The following is a 19,072-nucleotide window of genomic DNA, read 5'->3' as shown; positions in this document are numbered from 1 at the left end:
TCATTTCAGAAGGCCCTTATGATGCATGTATTCTGCTAATGTGATTCATCTTTTTGGTTCCTCTATCTGTCCTCAGCTGAGATTTGCACCGTGACGCAGTTTAGTCTGTCTGGTGGCGCATTATGAATCTTTCTCGGAAATCAGAACGTGGTTGGCTGCAAATAGGTGACACTAAAAACGTTTAAATGACTAGCTAACAACATTTTGTTAGGTCCCTTATGGTCCTTCTGGCATCAGTGGAAGGCAAACCGTACATCGCAGAATCCTCGGCGAGGTGATGCGGTAGCCAACCATTAAATGGTGCTTGCTGTCCTCTTGGATGTATACCGGCCAACCTGAAGATGGCTGCAACGCAAGGCGTACATCATACGCAAGTGGAGGAGGGGCATCTGCATCCATGAACAAATACAACAGAACACAATGCTGGCTCCTTGCGTTGCCACTTTGTTGGCCTGTAACGCGTGTTGCTCTCTTCGCACTTCTCCGTGGTTCCTCTACTGTTCCGCTCTGATTCCTGTCGGAGCAGTCCTCGCTCCTATTCTCCTCCACTGCCTTCTCTCCTTTCTGTACAGCTGCTGTTAACCTGGTCCACTCCGCTGCAGTGTCTACATGAGGGAATTCTCTGCCTTTTCCCTCCTTCTGGACAGCTGCTGGGATACAGCTTTGTTCACGCTGCAGGGCATGACTTGGGAAGTCTCAGCAACTTACCTTTAACTTCACTGGCCTCAAGCATCACCAGTCCAGTATCTGTACCACATCCAGCCTCAGAAAAAACGATTTTTCCCCTTCTGGGGCTTTTCTCCTTGCGGGACTGGCCTCTCTGGCAGCCCTGTTTCACCTTAGGGAGTCCTGGCAGCCGATGAGAACCGTCCATGCCAAAGCCAACAGGCAGTTGTCAGTGTTTAAAAGTTGAAGACCATTGACTGCAGAGGTCTTGGGAGAACCTCTCCCAATCTAATCCGCTTTGAGAAGCCCAGCCAGTACCCTGCCAATCATGGTCAGGCAATAGAGAGATAGGGTGCAGTCTTTACGCCTGTTTAACCCTGTGTACTTTGGTGGGGGGGTAGGAATGGGTTTGTTTAATAACCCCCCTGTACTCTGTGTCACTCAGGGATCACTTTAGAAGCTGCGGAAATCGCTGCCTTCCCCCAATATTCAGTGTCTTGGGACCCTGGTGCAAAGGTCACTCTAGGCTAGTCCGCGATTCCGCGCTCTGGCAAGACGGTTCCTTGCATGCTGAAAGAGTACCACCATGTTGTCAACGGCCTCAGAGAAACCCCAGGACATGATGCAAGTGGAGATCAGCGATGTCCGTTGCAAAGAAATGGCTGACGTCGACCCTCATGTTGTAAACAAAGTAGCTAGTTCTGTAAGGCCCCTCTTTGTGCTGGAGAGCTGCAACTGCAAGGGGATCTTCTTAATTCACGTGTCTAGGCAGTGCAGAGTGCAAGGTCAGAACTAGGTTTGGTGACAGATGCAGTAAGGTACCCCTCCCCCCCCCCCCCAGTAAACTGGTCAGCCCACAGGATGGTCTGCAGCGCTTCCAAAGGCTTCTAATGGCAGGATCCTCAAACAGGGGTTGAGACTAGTTCCTTCCACCACTGAGGGGTCGAAGCACAATCAATACCCTCTGGAAATCAGCAAAGGAGCAGGGGTTTGCCAGGGCCTTTAAACAAGACAATGCCGGTTGGCGACAATGGCAAGTTCCAGGTCTTCAGCGGTATGCTCATCATCTTTGTAAGTGTCTTGGCCCTAACGACAATCTGATGAACGGCTGCAACATTCCTTATTTTATCTGGGATTTGAGCTCCATTCGCCCCCAAGCCCACCAATGGCAAGAATCGGAACCTTCAAACTGGCAGGGGCTGTCCAATAATGTGCAGTCTACGGCCACTACTACTTCCCATCTAGAAATTTTTTGCCATGGGTGTGGACTGGGATCAGACAGTCCCAACTCCTGCATACGGCCACAAACACACACCAGCACCTTGCTCAGTAAAGCTGTAAGGGTTTACCATATATGGCAAATCCATCCCTGAGGCTGCAGGTAGGTGGCCAAAATACAAGATGCCCAACGTACATGCAAAAATGTTGTGGCACAGCCATTTTATAGTATATCATACTCCAAAATGCATTAAGCATGAAAATGCAAAATTTCACACAAGAATAAAATGTTAAAAAAATAACTATCACTAGCTCGTCTTGGACACATCATGCAAGTAACCACAAAGTTACTAACAAAAGAGTTATAGGAACACAAATTATCCCCACTGCACTGTAAGGTGCAAAGTGCAGGGTAAAACCGAGAATTTCACAATGGAGAACCGATTCCTCCTGCACTGATATCCATAGGGACTGACTGGTGCCCCCAAAATAGAAGAGGTTAGCAAGGCAAGTGAAGTAAAAAGGTTTCACATGCCTTCAGAAGTCAGGGCAGGTACAAAACTGCAGACGAAATTTGGGGGTTCCACAGATGTCTATGGAAGAAAAGCAGCAAAAAGAACATCTTTTCTAACATCAGGTTTTCCGGATTTCCCATTGAGATATGATATGTGATTCATATTGCGCCTGTACGCAAGTGTTTCTAGGCGCACCAAGACAAGGGAGGGACGACAGAGGGAGGACAAAACAAACGATCTTCCTAGGTCTTGTGTCATTCAGATTGTGCAAGTGCAAGAATGAGAAGTGCAAGGGGAAAGGGAGGGTCGAGTGCAAGGGAGAGTGCAGGGGAAAACAGGGCAGCAATGCTCTGAGTAAGTGCAACACGTCTCTGGGGAGTGCAAGGAGAACATGGCACTGTAGGGGTTCAGTTACAGCCCCTAAGTGTGTGGTAGGCCTGCAGGTAGTGCAAAGTGCAAGGGAGACTGATCAAGAAAGAGCCTGGTACCCAGTGAGACTCCGAGGGTAGCCAAGCAACCAGTCGGTACAGCAGACAGGTAGGTCAATAGGGGAGGGAGAGAGAGAAAGCAGAGGAGAAGAGGAATGATTTCAGCTGCTTCCAGAACTTCAGGTGGTCCGGTTCAAGTTTGAGAGGCTCAGGGAGGCCATTCTAGAGGGAGGCACCTGTAGAGTACTTAGATCTACCCCCGACTCTCTGCCTGGAGAAGCGTCTAACCCTTAGAGAGTCGAAGGTAGCTTAGCAAAGGCCTCCCAAATGGCATGGATTGTGTACCTGGGAATGTGTATAACGCATTCGAAACATCTAGAAGACATTTAAAGCATAATGCGTAGCTCCTGGTTCCTCCCCGGGTAGATTCTGCCTGCTGGGTCATACCCGATACCCAAGAGCTGGTTTTAGATCCTGCTCATGGAATCTTAATTTTGATACCCCACTGTCTATGTTCAGAATTGGATCTGGATTTGAGAAGGAAGCCTAGTGTGGGATGTTTGCAATCCCCAGAGTACATGGTAATTTAGAGGTTTTAACTGTACCCTGATTGTATTGTAAGCATTTCAGTGTGTACATATATTCTAAAGTATACATTTCTCCAATTTGGATTGGTAGTCCAGGAGGATGCATGAATTTGAAAGCTTTCAGTAAAGTGCTCAAGTAGTTGCGATATGTATATTTCTAACATGATTAAACAATTCTATTTTAAGTGACGTTTTTGACTTCCCTCATTATGCATTGTTTAAAGCCTTCAACCAGGTGCACATTATTTTAAGGCTCTAGGGGCTGATTATATAATCAATTCCAAAGGCTTGGCAGGTGAAATCATCTCATTAAAGGGCAAGTCTCATAGCCAGGGTTGCACCAATGCTGTGGAAAGGACCAATTGATGGATTCAACTCAAGGTAATGCTTGATCATCCAATCCTCAATGGCATGGAGCCAGACCTTCAAGTAACCAACGTCCTCTCTGTAACACTATACAATATAATTGAGTGTTAGATACATACTTGTGGTCATCCTTTCCTGATAAGCTACGGATAACTCTGAGAGATTCAATGTACAAATGAAAAGGTTATTTGACAAATTGGATGCCTGTCGGGCGCCAAATGCAGCTGAGCTGTGGTGGTCAGACTGATGTCCTTCAGATAGGAAGGATGAAAACTATCTATGCACTGCATCCTCAATTCCTGCTTTAGGCATGCAATGTTATTTTGGTGCACCTTATTTGCTGGACTGTCTGTTTGAAGTGCAGAGAAATTAGTTTTTCCCACCTGTAGCATTACAATAAACAGCCACATGATCACAATTAATATAAAGATGTTTTATCGTTTTTCTCTAGAGCTCGAGAGTGTAGATGAAGGGCTACTTCAACTATGCACACACAATCTTAAGCTTTTACACCTCTACGAGTCTGTGAGCCAACTGAATTCAGCCGATGCACTGTTGAGAACATCTGTCTCTGATGATGTAAGTAACTGTTGTTCAAGCCTTGTAGGAATTGTTTTAGTGCAAATGGGAAGTTTTGATTTGTTGTTATATTAACGTGAAGGGAGTGATTGATGTTTTAAGCAAAACTCAATCTATGTACTAGGTTTTACAAAATAAAGGTACTGAAAATCCAGGGGCCAGGCACCTCTCCTGTTGAATGCATAAACAACAGAACTTGCAAAATCTACTCAACCATTAGCATAGTTGAGGAGTTTTTATTTGCATGGTATTTGACCTTGCTTGTGAGTACGATAACATTCTGGGATACATTATCCTGCTTTACTGCAACCAAACCCTGTTTTCAGTAAATGTGAAATAAGTGTCATAATACGTGGCTGGCTTCTGGGTGCACCAAATATGAATTTATGGTGGCATACAACATTTTACAAAAAGCGCTACTAACATTTCTTTGTTACCCATTCAAGTTAATTTATTTTAGGTTGAGTAGGTAAACCTGCAGGTCTAGTAGGATTTTAAAGAACGTTCTAGGCCTAACAAAGGAAATCTTGTGCAGTTATCCAACAAAGAGATACTCCAATTATCTCTGCAAAGATGTTAAAAGATGCTTGCTTAAAAACTATTTTATTAGACTACACTGTTTAGTTCTAGACTCCAATACCTGTATCGGTTCATACTGGTGCTGTTGCAGGTTTCCTCCTAGGACCATGGAGGGACGCCAAACCCATAGGGGATTGTTACCTATCTTTATTTGGGGTTTTGTTACAACTATGGGCAACTCAAATGAAAATTGGATCTTCCCAAAGAAAACAATATGCAGCATAGTTCCCTCCTAAGTTGGGTTGGCTCTCTTTCCCCCAGAGACCATCCCCTTGCCAAGTTGTTGGTTCTGCGGGTTACGGGTTCTTAGATCTCCCTGGCAGATGGAGTAAATGTTCCAGTTCCTGTAGTCTCATGTAGTTCAAGAGGGAGTTGCCTCACCCCTTCCTGGTGTTGCAATCTTTAGGGTGACCTCAACTATCCTTCTTGGTCTAATCAAGGAGCAGGACTTTCGGTGCCCTGTACCTCATGGCTCCCTCCGGTGTAAAGTCTTGTGATCAGATATGCCAGTGGATATAGCCAATAAGGAGAGCTAGGGTGGGGTTCCTGGAATTTGCCTGTGATTCCTCTTGACTCCTCAACCCTCAGCTCTCTGATTTCACAGTAGTCTCCTTACCATGGTCTTGTTCCCCCTCCCAAAATTATTTTGTTTGTTTCCAGGTTATTTTGTAACAGATTTTATGGTGGTTAGGAAAGCCTGATTGTCCTTACCTAGACAGAGTGTGTTCCTTCCAAATTGTTCCAACTCGTCTTCTCTTTTGTGTTTGTTTCATGACTCCCCTTAAACCAGTTCTTAACAGGATGGGTGATAAAAAAAAAGAAATCTGGAATTCCTAGATTGTCAAAGAAGATAACTTCTGCTAATACAGCTCACCAACCATATTGAACCTCTGGATCAGTAAGCATTAGCAACAAAGGATAAAAAGGACTGCCAGATGGATAGTCTAGTTCTGCCACCATATATGACCCATTGATCCCCTTTCTCCACAATCCATCCAACATAACAGTGAGAAGTTTGGAAACATCATTTCTGAGGCTTGTTGAACTTGCTTAGATCACATGCTGTGCATAGGCCGACATCTAGTGGAAGCTGCGGAGTATTACTTTGTTTTTCGAAACCCGAAAATGGGCGTCGACACAGGGCGTGTCAGTAATACTATCCCTAGTGTGACGTCCACTGCACCTATGATCCCTCACGCGTCTAAGACCCTCAGATTGTTTTTTTCCGCCATACTGATCGGAAGCATACCGCGGAGTTCCCTGGCCTTAGCCATACTTTTGCTAAAATATTGTTACATTTCCCCATTTCTCCACCCCAACGTCGAGTCACCGAACATCCACACTCGATGCCGGCACGGAGAAAGAATTGACTGTGGACAGCTGCACGACGGATTTGGACCTCTGAAGGCCTCTGGCCTCGGCCCTGCAAGTAGGGAGAGTGCGGGGGGTGGACATACTCTACACTCTTTTGGTATATAGGTACATTCTTATATATTCCTACACTTATTAGCCCGCTGCCACAAGGTGCGTATGGAGGGTACCCCTTTCCAATTTTGCCCCAAGTGCAACCGCAAGTACCCTTGGGTTGACAGGCACGGCACGTGCAATCTCTGCTTACCGAGGGACCACCCCGAGGCTAACTGCAGAGCATGTAGTAGGTTCAAACCAAAGACACTCAAGGACCGTTTGATTAAGCGCTGGGCCCACCACGCCAGGCGTCAAGAGGCCATGGCAGCGGAGGGCGCCTTCAGCAACGCCATGCTTTCGGACGGCGAGGGCAACGTGGCGTCAACTGACAGCCAAGCGCAAGTCCCCGACCTCGGAATGTCGTCCGGCAGGCCGGCTATGGGGGAGACCCCCGACGACACAAGCGCTACCCACAGCACTTCCACAAAACACATGAAGTCCAACTGAGACTTGACGCGCACGCCGAGTACTCGAAAAGAGGCACATACAGAACGGTCCGATTTGGTGTCCTCTGGGCGTTATCGATCTAGATCGCCGCATGACTCCAGGCAACCATCCACTGTTGCCAGAAGTGCCTCGCTCCCCAAGGTAACAGAGGTTCGATCGTCAGAAGACGAAACCGACCTCTATCCCCAGTCCGCACTCCAGGAGTCAGCGTCAACAGGCCGTGCAACGCTGCTCCCGAGCCCCAACCTCCACTATACAGAGATAGGGACACTACCCCCGAACCTCGGCGCTAGGCGTCGAAAGTCTGCGGAGGGGCGAAAAAACAGGGTAAACACTATTCCACTCACAGGGAAGGTGAAAAACAACAGAAGAAGCAGTCTCAGCCTACTTCCACACCTCAAAAACTTTCTACCCACTTAAACCGATGGACAAGTCTCGGTCTTCTGTTATCCCAAAGACCCCGGTTCAAACCAGTAGGTCTAGTCTAGATAAGACAGGGAAAGGCCTTCAAGAAAGAATCATTCCCAGTTCAAGAGTGTGGTCTACTGATGACCTAGACAGAGTCATGTCAAGGATGTCATCATTGGCAGATTTCTACGCCAAAAACCCTGAACACTTTCTCTCTTTTACCCCCGACGGGTCAACTCCCTCAGGCTCTAAGGATCCTATACCCCCAAGTAAGAAGTCCGGGGTTGAAGCTCCTACTTCAGACCCCTTCAGTATACAGCCCTATTCTCAATATCAGGGAGATCCATCCCTTTATGAGGATCCAGATTTGGGCATGTTGGAAGAACAAACTGGGACAGGCTACTATGGGGATGACGAGGACAGAGAGGAGGAGGAGGACAACCCAGAAACCTACAGGCTAGATTCCCCGGTAGATAAAGAACCCCCAGTTATCAACTCCCCTGTCGATAATCAGCCTCTTTTGAATGAAGTGCCGTCCAGAGCGGCAGAACACTTCCACATTGACACCCAGGGTGCTCAGGAAGAGAGGGATTTTGCCGAGGAGTTAGTGGGAGAAAGGAGACCTGTTGCCCAGGCCATCCCTATCCTTAAGTCTATACAAAGGAGGATAGACCCTTCCCTTGTTAATCCCTATCTCACTAGGGCTGTAAACCCCAGAGTTGAGAAGTTTTTCAGGGCAGCCCAAACAAACCCACTGTACATAAGAGGGCATCTGAAACCGGACTCCCTGGTAGTTACTAACACCCGAAAGAGGGCGGGAACACCCTTTTCGTTGTCGGAAGCTCCTCCCGACAAGGAGAGCAAGAAGATTTATGGTTTGGGCAGTAAAGTAGCCTCCACTTCCGCCTACCAGGTAAGGATTGCCAACTCCACCACCCTGCTGGCGAGTTACAACTGCCACCAGTGGGAAGAAGTCGCGGCACTCATAGATTCCACCCTAGAACCCTTAAAAAGCCAATTGGCACGAGTTTCGGCAGAAGGAAGAGCCGTGTCCGGTTGCATATTAAAAGCAACCTTTGATGCCGCGGATAACGCCGGCAGATTGATAGTAGAAGGTACTGTTATCAAAAGGCATGCTTGGTTGTGACAGTCTGTGTTCAAAGCCGAAACCCAGGCTTCATTGATAGACAAACCGGTGGAGCCAGATCTATTGTTTGGAAAGGCGGTCGAGTACGCGCTGAAAAATGCCAAGGACGATTATGAGACACTCAAATCCCTAGGCCAACTAACCAATAAACCCCCTAACCAGAGAGGGAATGGCAATTTTCGTCGCCCACGCGGACAAAATTCCCAGAGAGGGTCTAACTATTCCCAGGGGAAGGGTACACAATGGAACAACAGCAGCCAGCAGTCTACCCAGGGTTATGGCAGGGGTAATAAGAGAGGGCGTGGTAAGGGTAGAAGCAGCCCCAGTAGAGGCGGCGGCACGCCTCCACCAAAACAGTGACGTTCCGTTCAGGGTCCCTTCTCACACATCACCAGTAGGGGGACGCATTTCCAACTTCACCCAAGCTTGGGAAGGGATCACTTCAGACAGTTGGGTGCTGTCCACAGTGTCTGCAGGATACTGCATAGAACTGTTAGAGCATCCCCAAGACCACCCTCCACGACAAAGAATACATTGTTTGGACCACCAGAAGATCCTCCCCGAGGAGATCGTCAATCTTCTAGCAAAGGACGCAAACTTGTCCCGGGACACCAGGTAAACAAGGGTATTTATTCAACTTACTTCCTTATGCCAAAAAAAGATTTGATAATGCGCCCAGTACTGGAGTTACGGCCTGCAAAAACAAGTATGTCAAGCCACAAAAATTTCACATGACTGCTCTCCAGGAGGTAATCCCCCTCCTACATGGCAACATTGAACATGAAAGATGCCTATTTTCATATTTCCATGTTCCCAGCGCACAGAAAGTACTTGCGCTTCAAGGTGGACAGTCGACACTACCAGTTCAAGGTACTGCCCTTCGGGATAGCCTCGGCTCCAAGTGTATTCACCAAGGTACTGGCGGTGGCTGCAGCACACCTACGCAGGGAGGCAATCCCGGTGTACCCTTACCTGGACGACTGGCTCATCACGGGGGAGACCCCAGTAATTTGCAGAACAAACATTCAAAGGACGATCGACCTCCTCTTCGAATTAGGCTTCGCAATAAACGAGAAGAAGTCAAGTCTGGTGCCAAGCACCTCCAAACAGTTCCTAGGAGCTATCCTAGACACGCAAGGGTTGTTGACCTTTCCATCGGAGGAAAGAATTCGGAATATACTGCTGCAAATGCCGCAATATCAGGCCGGTCGACAGAGAACGGTACGCAAAGCAATTCGTTTGCTAGGCATGATGGCGTCATGTATTTATCTGGTCCCCCATGCGCACCTGCGCATGCATCCCATGCAGGAATGGTTGGCGAAACAGTAGTCTCAGGCAAGTGGTCAATGGGACGATCTAGTGGTCGTGTCGCCATCACTGGTACAAAGCCTTCACTGGTGGACAAGAGAAAATCTGTCCAAGGGGAAACCCTTTTACGATCCCGAGATACAGGCGGTAGTCACAACCGATGCATGCCTGACAAGGTGGGGAGCTCACCTCCTCCATCACACAGCTCAGGATCTCTGGTCTCACTCAGTGGCCAAGAATCACATCAACCTGCTAGAGCTTCTGGCAGTATTCAGAGCGCTTCAAGCGTTCGAGCCCTACCTGCTGAATCTGTCAGTGCAGATCCGGACGGACAGCACTACAGTCATGTTTTACATAAACAAGCAGGGAGGGACTCGTTCGCCAAATCTGTCCAAGCTTGCCCAGAAAATTTGGATATGGGTACTCGGACGGAAGATCTTCCTGTCATCTCAACATGTTCCAGGGGATCTCAATTCTCTGGCGGATGCTTTGAGCAGAGATCCCCTCCCAGAGGAACACGAATGGTGTCTACACAGAGAAATTGTAGAAGATATCTTCTCTCAGTGGGGTTTCCCCACTATAGACCTATTCGCCACAAGCGAAAACAGACAGTGCCCAGGATTTGCATCCAGGTTCCCCCAGCCAGACTCCCAGGGGAACGCCCTGTGGATGAACTGGTCAGGGATGTTTGCGTACGCTTTTCCACCAACACCTCATCAGGAAGGTGGTCAACAAGATGAACAGAGAGTCAATGATGCTCGTCCTAGTTGCTCCCTTGTGGGCGAGACAACCGTGGTTTCCACACCTATGCAGACTAGCGGTGTGCGAACCCATCAGACTCCCGGGCTGGTACAACCTACTGTCCCAGTACCAAGGTCAAACAGTGCATCGTCAACCCAACTCAATGAACATAGCAGCATGGCTCCTGAGGTCATAGAGTTCGGTCATCTCAGATTATCTCAGAGGTGTATGGACATCCTAAAGGAATCTAGGAAGCCAAACACGAGGCACTGCTACTTTGACAAATGGAACCGATTCGTTATCTGGTGCCAGAATAAGCAAGTCAATCCAGTTGATTGCACTCCTTCCACTATTGTCACATATATGCTCCACCTGCTGGATGCAGGACTGGTATTTAACTCACTGAAGGTACACCTGACAATGCTGTCAGCATACACCACATCCCATAACAAGGTTTCGTGGTGGAAGATATCGGTGGTTAAAGCTTTCATGGAAGGAGTAAAGAGACTTCACCCTCCTATTTCAAACCCACCACCAGGATGGGACCTTAACGTGGTGCTATCTAAACTCATGGGCCCCCCATTCGAACCCATGCATAAAAGCAGTCTCAAACACCTGACTTATAAGACGGCCTTCTTAGTAGCAATAACATATATAAGAAGGGTCAGTGAAATTCAGGCTCTGTCAGTGCAGGATCCATTCTTTACATTTCATAAAGATAAACTGGTTTTACGTACACACTCTAGGTGCTCACCTAAGTTTATTTCTAAATTCCACGTGAACCAGTCCATCGAGCTTCCGGCTTTCTTCCAAGACCCACAAAGCTCGGCTGAGGTGAAACTACACACCCTAGATGTGCGTAGGGCAGTCCTCTACTATGTAAACAAGACCAGACAGCTAAGGAAAACAGATCAGCTGTTTGTCTCCGTAGCTACAGGCAGAGAGGGAGATTGCGTCTCTAAAGGTGTCATCTCTAAGTGGATTGTCAACTGTATCCAGCTGTGTTACTCTCTTTCTGAAAAAACTCTGCCTTTCACGCCAAGAGCCCACTCTGCTTAGAGGCATTGGGGCCACTCTGGCTTTCATTGCAAATGTACCCCTTGACACCAATTGCAAAGCAGCTACTTGGAGCTCTATTCACACTTTTACTCAGCACTACTGCATTGACACCCATTCCAAGACAGATACTCAAGTGGGACAAGCGATTTTAAGACATTTATTTGCTCATGACCCTTCTCACATCCCACCTCCTTCTTCTAACACTGCTCGCTAATCTATGCACAGCATGTGATCTAAGCAGATTCAACAAGCCTCAGAAGATATATTACTCACCGTAATCGTATTTCTTATGCTTGTATCTGCTTAGATTCACATGCGACCCACCCTTCCTCCCCAAAGGCGCATGGATGCTTGTAGTCTTATCTATCTATCTATCTGCTTGGATTATCTGTACTCACGCTACTCCTCATGCTACCTCATGTCAGAAAAAATACAATCGGAGGGTCCTAGCCGCGTGAGGGATCATGGGTACAGTGGACGTCACACTAGGGATAGTATTACTGGCACGCCCTGTGTTGACGCCCATTTTCGAGTTTCAAAAAAAAAACTGTAATACTCCACAGCTTCCACTAGATGACGGCCTATGCACAGCATATGAATCTAAGCAGATACAAGCATCAGAAATACGATTACGGTGAGTAATGTATCTCATACAGCCTATGTAGCGTGAGATTCTACCTGTAGAACAACTTGTGTGAATTTTCAATATGTTGAGAAACCTTTCACCCTCTGTCGAATATATATCAATTTTCCTCTGAAATGTTAGCCCCTTAATCTTTCCCATGCACGTATGTAATCACACGCTTCAAAATTGTTCCCTAAATCAATGCCTGTAAGCACACCAAATGCTTCTGAGGTGGATTCAGTATTAAAATCCATAGGGTTCTTATGGTAAATATTTATATTCTACTTTGAAAATGTCCCAACTGAAAATATCTGTAGTTTTCAGTGTCTAATATTCTGAATTCAGCATCCTAAAATGAGAGGAACGAATAGTCTTGAAACAACTATTCCCCTCTCAGAATGCTTTCAGATCTCGTTGTCCAGTGATAGTCACCTGGGAAATGGCCGCCAAGGGGCGACATTTCCCAAAAATTGCACTCATTAAAATCACTTTCCCCAAATATTCTATGATGGGAGTTTATAATATAAAGTGATACCCCTCCTAGAATATTTGAGGAAAGTATTTTAGGGGTCAGGGGAAAAAAAGTCACCAACCTGGCAACTTTTTCCAGGCGACATTATCACATGGAACCCAGACCTCCAGGTCTATAATCGAATTTTTTTCATGCCATGTGGGAATTCGGGGTTGTCCTCAGTTATAGTAAAATACTGCGAGAAAGAGAATTTCATACAAGCTAATTAATTGCCAGTAACTTAGTTATATTTACCTCTGTAAATTTGAGGGTAAATAATTGTTCAGACTTCTTGATGGCCATGCCAGTTTTTTGGCGATGGAGTGAGACCCCTCCATTTCCATCTTAACCCAGTCACACAGCGCAATGTGTATATTCCATTTATTTTAAGCCTGTAAATTAGCTGCACAAAAAATTTTTTTCTACATCTGGCAGGGCTAGTCCGTCATTCTTTCGTCCTCGTGAATATTATTTTTAGGGATTCATGGGTGTTTCTACACCCATATGAACATCATACATAAGTTGTGGATTAATGCAATTTGTTCCTTGGGCATGGTAATTGGGAGCTCCTGAAAGACATATAGTATGTGTGGAAGGGTTGCCATTTTCAGAAAAAACATTCTTCCCACCTGTATTGAAGATTTTTCTGTTTTGCAAATCTTCCCAAGACTTCCTGTAAACTCCAGTACCACTGCTAGATTTTTCTATATTTTTCATTGAACTTAGAGGTCTTCCGCACCACAATCATTTTTACTTTTGCAGGCACTGGTTTAACTTTTAGGGTTGTAAGCATGGGAGACCGCACCCTTTCTTCTGGAATCTGTGTTTTTTCCATAGTAACACCTCCCCCACCTTATGTGAAGTGCTGCCAGTGGCCCTCAAGGCCCCAAATTCTTTGTTGTGTGAATTGCACTGAGTAGCCATGTGTCTAGCACTTCAGGGGATGTCACCCCATTTTTAAGACATATATTTATTTTTCCATTGCAGCACAAGCAATGACAGTTTGTGTCCCTTTTACATTGTCAGCAGTAATATCTTTGATTCTTTCCTTGCACTTGTTGTAGCTGATACATTTCTTTATCATGCATGGTTGTGTGTTGTATGCGTATTTTAAGTCGTGTTCAAGATGGCGTATCCTTTGTGGCTGTGTCTCTGCCTTTCCAGGTGCAGGTGGGTCCTCTCTCTTCATCTTTGTTCATTCATTCTAACCCAACTCGGAACGTACACCTGCATCTTCTTAGCCAACCTTCTGCGACTTCTCTTTCTGCTCGCCCCCTATCCTCTCTGCACCTTTTCTTCATTGTCTTCACTTACCTATATATTCTACCCTTCATCATGCACCTTGATATTGCTCCATTCCTCCTACTCACTCGTCTCTTTCCCTTCTGTCATAGCCTTCAGCCTCAGCTCAGTCTGACTAATACTTCACTCTCTAGCCTCAGCATCTCCCACCTTCCCTCCTCCTGCACCCACACCCCTCATTCAAGACGCTTCCATTCCCCCAGGATCTCCAACCTATTCTGTACTCCTTGCTTACTGCACACCTGCTTCTCTCCCCCACTTTCTATCACTATTTTACGTAGCCTCTGAAATACACAGTCCCTCTGCAACATCCCTCTGTACCTCTTCCTACTACATTACTGGCCACTTTAAATCGTATCACCCTCAACTTTCACTTCTTGCTATGGCAGAAACCTGAAAGCTGGATCTACACTACACTAGCAGTTCTCCACACTGACTCTGCTACCTTCTCTCACACCTGATGGGAAAGGTGGGAAAGTGGAGTTCCTTACCAATAAGGCCCTCTTCCCTCCTCCGACATAAACCTTTCCTCTTTTGAATATGCCAATTCTCGACTCCTCCCTCCTACTGCTCTCTGTTCTAAGAGGTCACCAGACCAAGGTTCATTTTTCACCATTGCGGTCATGGCCCAGTTCCTGAAGGGCCTTCTCAGCAAGTTTCCGCCAACCCCTTGTTTGTCCCAGGTTGGGATCTTAATCTGGTTTTGACATACTTGATGGCTGCTCCATTTGAGCCTATGCATCATGTTCTTTGCGGCTGTTGTCCCTTAAGAGGGCCTTTTTGTTCGTGATCATGTCTGCCAGGAGAGTTGGCAAACTGCAAGCCTTGTGCTGCAAACCCCCATTCCTGAAGTTCTTTAGTGAAAAAGTCTCTCTTAAAGTCAGGCCCGGATTCCTTCCTAAATTGGTTTCAGAATTGAATCTGTCCCAGTCGATTGATTTACCTGTCTTTTACCCTCCTCCGCATCCCTCATTGGGGGTAAAAGACCCTCTTGATCCCAAGAGAGCGTTAAGCTTCTATCTCGCTTGTACGTCTGACCAGTTGTTTGTAGCCCATTCCTTGTCTAGAAAAGTCCTTGCCATCACTAAACAAACCCTGTCATGGTGGATTATCTTGTGCATATCCGAATGTTACCAATCGGCAGTCAAGGAGCTTCCAGCGGGCATCAGGGCCCACTCGACCCCAGACGGGTCTCAGCCTCTACAGCCCTCCAGAGAGGGGTCCCTGTTAGGGATATTTGCTGGGAAGCCACTTGGTCATCCTTACATACCTTCATCAAGCACTATTCCTTGGACTTTGTACGGGGAGCTGAAGCTAGGTTTGGTGGGGCGGTTCTACAGAATCTATTGGTGTAAATCTTTCTGCCCTCCTCCATTGTCCTGACTGCTTGGGGAGTCTATCATGATGAGGAATCTGCAGTAGAAAAGCAATCCATTGAAGGAGAAATTACTGCACCGTAATGTTCTTTCTATGGATTCTTCTCCCGCAGGTTCCTCATCGACCCTCCCATCCAACATCACTCAGAATTTTCTGTGGGTTGTTGCTTCTGTCCAAACAAGAAGGCATCTGGCGATGGCTCTGTGTTGACCATTTGTCTTTACAAAAAAATAAGTTTTTTCTTCACTCATTCTCGTGGATCCACCCTGTTGGGGTGTATCCTTGTTAATGTTTTAATGGCTGATTAGCCTCCTCCTGAGGTTTTTCTTCTGCAGCGTTCAATCGCCAGGGGAAACATTTGGAGGAACTGAAACATGGGGCTTCTCTCAAACCAAAATGGCCAGGGGGAATGACTGCCTTCCCCTGGCTTACAAGTTTCTACAGGAGAATGGCTTCCTTCTCTTGGTGCAGCTTCTTATACTCTTAAATAGAACCAGAGAAAATGACTCCTTTCCTCTGGCTTCTTTCTCTATTCTCAGTTAAGACCAAGAGAATGCCTCTCTTCGTATGCTGTTGCATGGTTCAACACAAGGCCAGAGGGAATGACTTCCTTCCACTGGCGTCTTCGGCTCAAGTCTTAGTTCAGGACGAAGAGAAGGGAGACATTCTCTTCGTCCTGAACTAAGAATGTCTCCCTTCTCTTGGTATGCTTTGGCACAGTTCAACACCAGGCCTGGGGGAAGGACTCCCTTGCCCTGGCGTCTTTATCAGAACTCCCGATATGGTACCAGGAGAATGACTCCCTTTTCCGGGTATGGTTAGATATATTTATTTCTCAATGCTTTAAACTTCAAGCACACTTTGCCACTTTGACTTGCTCTCAGCAAAGTTCCAAATCCTGTCAGGGTCCCAGACCCTTCTCCAATGGTCAGCGTTTCTCTCTGTCGCACTGTGACGAGGAAGATTTCCTCTGATGCTTTCCATCTCTAGTTTTGCTTTCCAGACCCTTCTCTGTTGTTCAATGGTCTTATGCACACCACTGGGACGAGAAAGCCGTCCTTGGATGTTTCCAGCATCAGCAGGTTCCCTTCATGTCCCCACCGGGCCTCCTGTTGCCCCTTTTACGTTCACGCGGGTCAGGTACTGCTCCATTTCTTCCAGGGATGGGTTTTCTGCTCTGCTGCTTCCAGGCACCTGATCCTTCAGCCGATGGGCTCCACACCGTTCTAGCGGATCTCCCACCTTTGCAGTCTCGGTCGGACCCGGCGGTCCACCTGGCCAAGGTAACGCCACAGCTCTTCTTTCCAGGTCAGACGGAGGGGTCTGCTCCTGTAGGGTCCCCAGTTGACTCTTGCAGCGTCCTGTCTGTATCTGCTCTTCTTTCCCCTGCTTCTGTCGGGATTCGAATCTCCTGGGTTTCTCGCTCCTCGAAGACAACCTCGAGTCCGTCTTCCGTTTTCTTTATGTAACACTGGTCATGCCTCCGCCTATCGTCAACACCTGCAATGTATAATTGTGGTGCGCTATTCATGGCTTCGGTGAGTCACCTCTTGGCTGTACTTTAAGGTGTAATCTTCATATTTCTGATGTTCTTCCTCGTCCTTCCTATTTGTCTGGCTGGATCACTGTGACAATAGTACATATGTTACTCTTACGTCCCATCCCCTTTTCTCCATACTGTATGGCTGTCCCTCGCCAGGGACGGGAGACAGAACATTTTTCACCAGAAAAAAGTCTTACCCCTTTAAATTTAGAGGCGCGCAGGGCTGCCTACCTGGGAACATGCACTCACCTGACTCCACATACTGGCGCCACTCCTCAGTCCCCTTTTCTGTATCGACGGGAAAAGGCTGATTTCACCAGCACACCGGCTTCGGCCATGTAATACCACATGCTCTTCCACGGATATGTCTTCTATCTTTATACTTTTCAATAGGTACTTGGTCCTCCGATGCCATGCTCCTCCCCGGCGCATGTCGACTTCAGCAGGTGTCCAGCCTGCGAGGGGCTCTTCCCTACGTCCGATCCACACGCTCTTTGTCTCCGCTGCCTTGGTCCGACCACGGCTGGGAGGGCTGTTCTACGTGTGACACACTAACTCCACGTGCACTGGAGAGCAGGCTAGCTTGGTGGAGGGAGCTCTTCCAGAAGTCGCCTCCAGAGGACTTAAAGGACTTCGTCAAACATCGTTCGAGGCCAAGGGCAAGGCCTCTATTTTCCATCGCACCCTGTAAGGGCTGTTCCTTCCCAAGGAAACACCCGAGCGGGAGGAACCTCTCGGGTTCTTATACCAGCACATGTGCTGAGGCTAGTCCAGCTAGCCTCGGTACGTGTGCCACATGGCCGAGGGGTCTCCAGATCCTACCGATATCAGTGCTGAGGAACCGTAAGGTTCTTTTGCCGCGGGCATACCCGAGGGGCAACACCATATTACCAGCATTATGTCCGAGGGGGCACCTGCACGCAGCACTACCAGCGCTTCTGCCAAGGGCACTCGGCCTACCAGGCTTCGGCCTGAGGTGCACGTTAGGCCGTATGATTCAACAACAAGCGTTTTGGACAAGGCTGGGCCCATTGAGCCAAGCACCACAACTTCGGCACGTGGCACGACAGAATAGCTGCCGCGCCAAACAAAATGTCCGCTCATTTAACTACACTCCTAGTAACGGAGCGGGTGGAGGAAAGAGTTATAAGGTGGGACTGGAGAAACCCAGGTACGTAGCCTACAGTTCATCCATCAGCAGCACAGGGCAGGTATCCACTGCACCCCAGGCAGAGTGCGCACCTGCCCCAGCAGCCTTCGGCCACTCCGTCAATATCTCCTGCCACCTCTTCAGCCTCCGAAGACAGGTTCTTCGAAAGGTTCCTATCGCTGATGCGAACCACTCAAATGGGGGCCATCCTCCGGGATGCTATCAGGGACATGCTCCCCCCGGTCACTCCACCGGTGCCCATAGTCATTCCTCCTATGACTCCGGTGCCTCAGTCCCCCGGTGCAGCTCCTGCTGCCCCTGCTGGCTCATTCGATTCCGGCTCCCCTACCTACCACAATTCAGGCGGTCCGCACCGGCCTGCACAGCAGCCACCGGCTCCGGTCTCCACACCACAGCCCACAGCACTCCACCTCCAGCTCTGGACACTTGGGTGGACACAGATGAGGAGGAGGACCCCGACGCACCGTCCTCTGCCAGGGCCTACCACGAACGCCTTGTAGGTTTGGCAGAATATTTGGGCCTTCCTTAGCCTGAGGTCGAGCAGCCCCAGGAGGGGGTCTTGGCAGAAGTCCTCACCCTAAGACCCCCTACCAGAACAGGGATTCCGATGCAGAAAGATGTCGTAGCCCTGGCCAAGAAGGGGTGGCTTAAACCGCACTCTGCCCAGCCTGTCAATCTGCACCTCAGCGCCAAGTATAGGCAGATGGAGGGGGATACACTCTTGCTTTTGGCGCATCCTCAACTGCACTCTTCGGTGATCGCTGCTCTAAGCCTCAGTCGTCCTTGGCCACTTCGTCCTGGACGCTGCTAGGCAAGGAGGAGAAGATTTTGGAGGCGTACAGGAATAAGCTATACTCCAAAGCCTCCTTGCACCTACGTCAACCAACGCTGATGCCATGCTGGCAGCCATTAACCAAAGGCTTTGGCGGGAGATAGCAGACTTCCTCACAGAACTTTCGGTGCAGAGCCAAGCGCGCTTCAAGGCGAGCCTAGGAGAAGACAGGCTGGTAGCGCAGGACATCATGGAG

General features: G+C 48.0%; 1 protein-coding gene across 1 annotated transcript in view; it reads left to right on the top strand.

Moving 5' to 3' along the window:
• The window catches only part of RAB3GAP2 (RAB3 GTPase activating non-catalytic protein subunit 2), a 2,371,691-nt gene that overhangs the window by 1,034,238 nt on the left and 1,318,381 nt on the right, over nt 1-19,072 (top strand). The window contains exon 19 of the mRNA XM_069608591.1: nt 4,232-4,359. Coding sequence (XP_069464692.1) covers nt 4,232-4,359 — 128 coding nt within the window. The remainder of the gene's footprint in view (nt 1-4,231; nt 4,360-19,072) is intronic.

Source organism: Ambystoma mexicanum, chromosome 4q (genome assembly GCF_040938575.1).
Source record: "Ambystoma mexicanum isolate Mex_15411 chromosome 4q, UKY_AmexF1_1, whole genome shotgun sequence".
Lineage (NCBI taxonomy): Eukaryota > Metazoa > Chordata > Amphibia > Caudata > Ambystomatidae > Ambystoma > Ambystoma mexicanum.
Note: the sequence above shows the minus strand (reverse complement) of the source record. Positions and strands in the feature narration are given on the sequence as shown.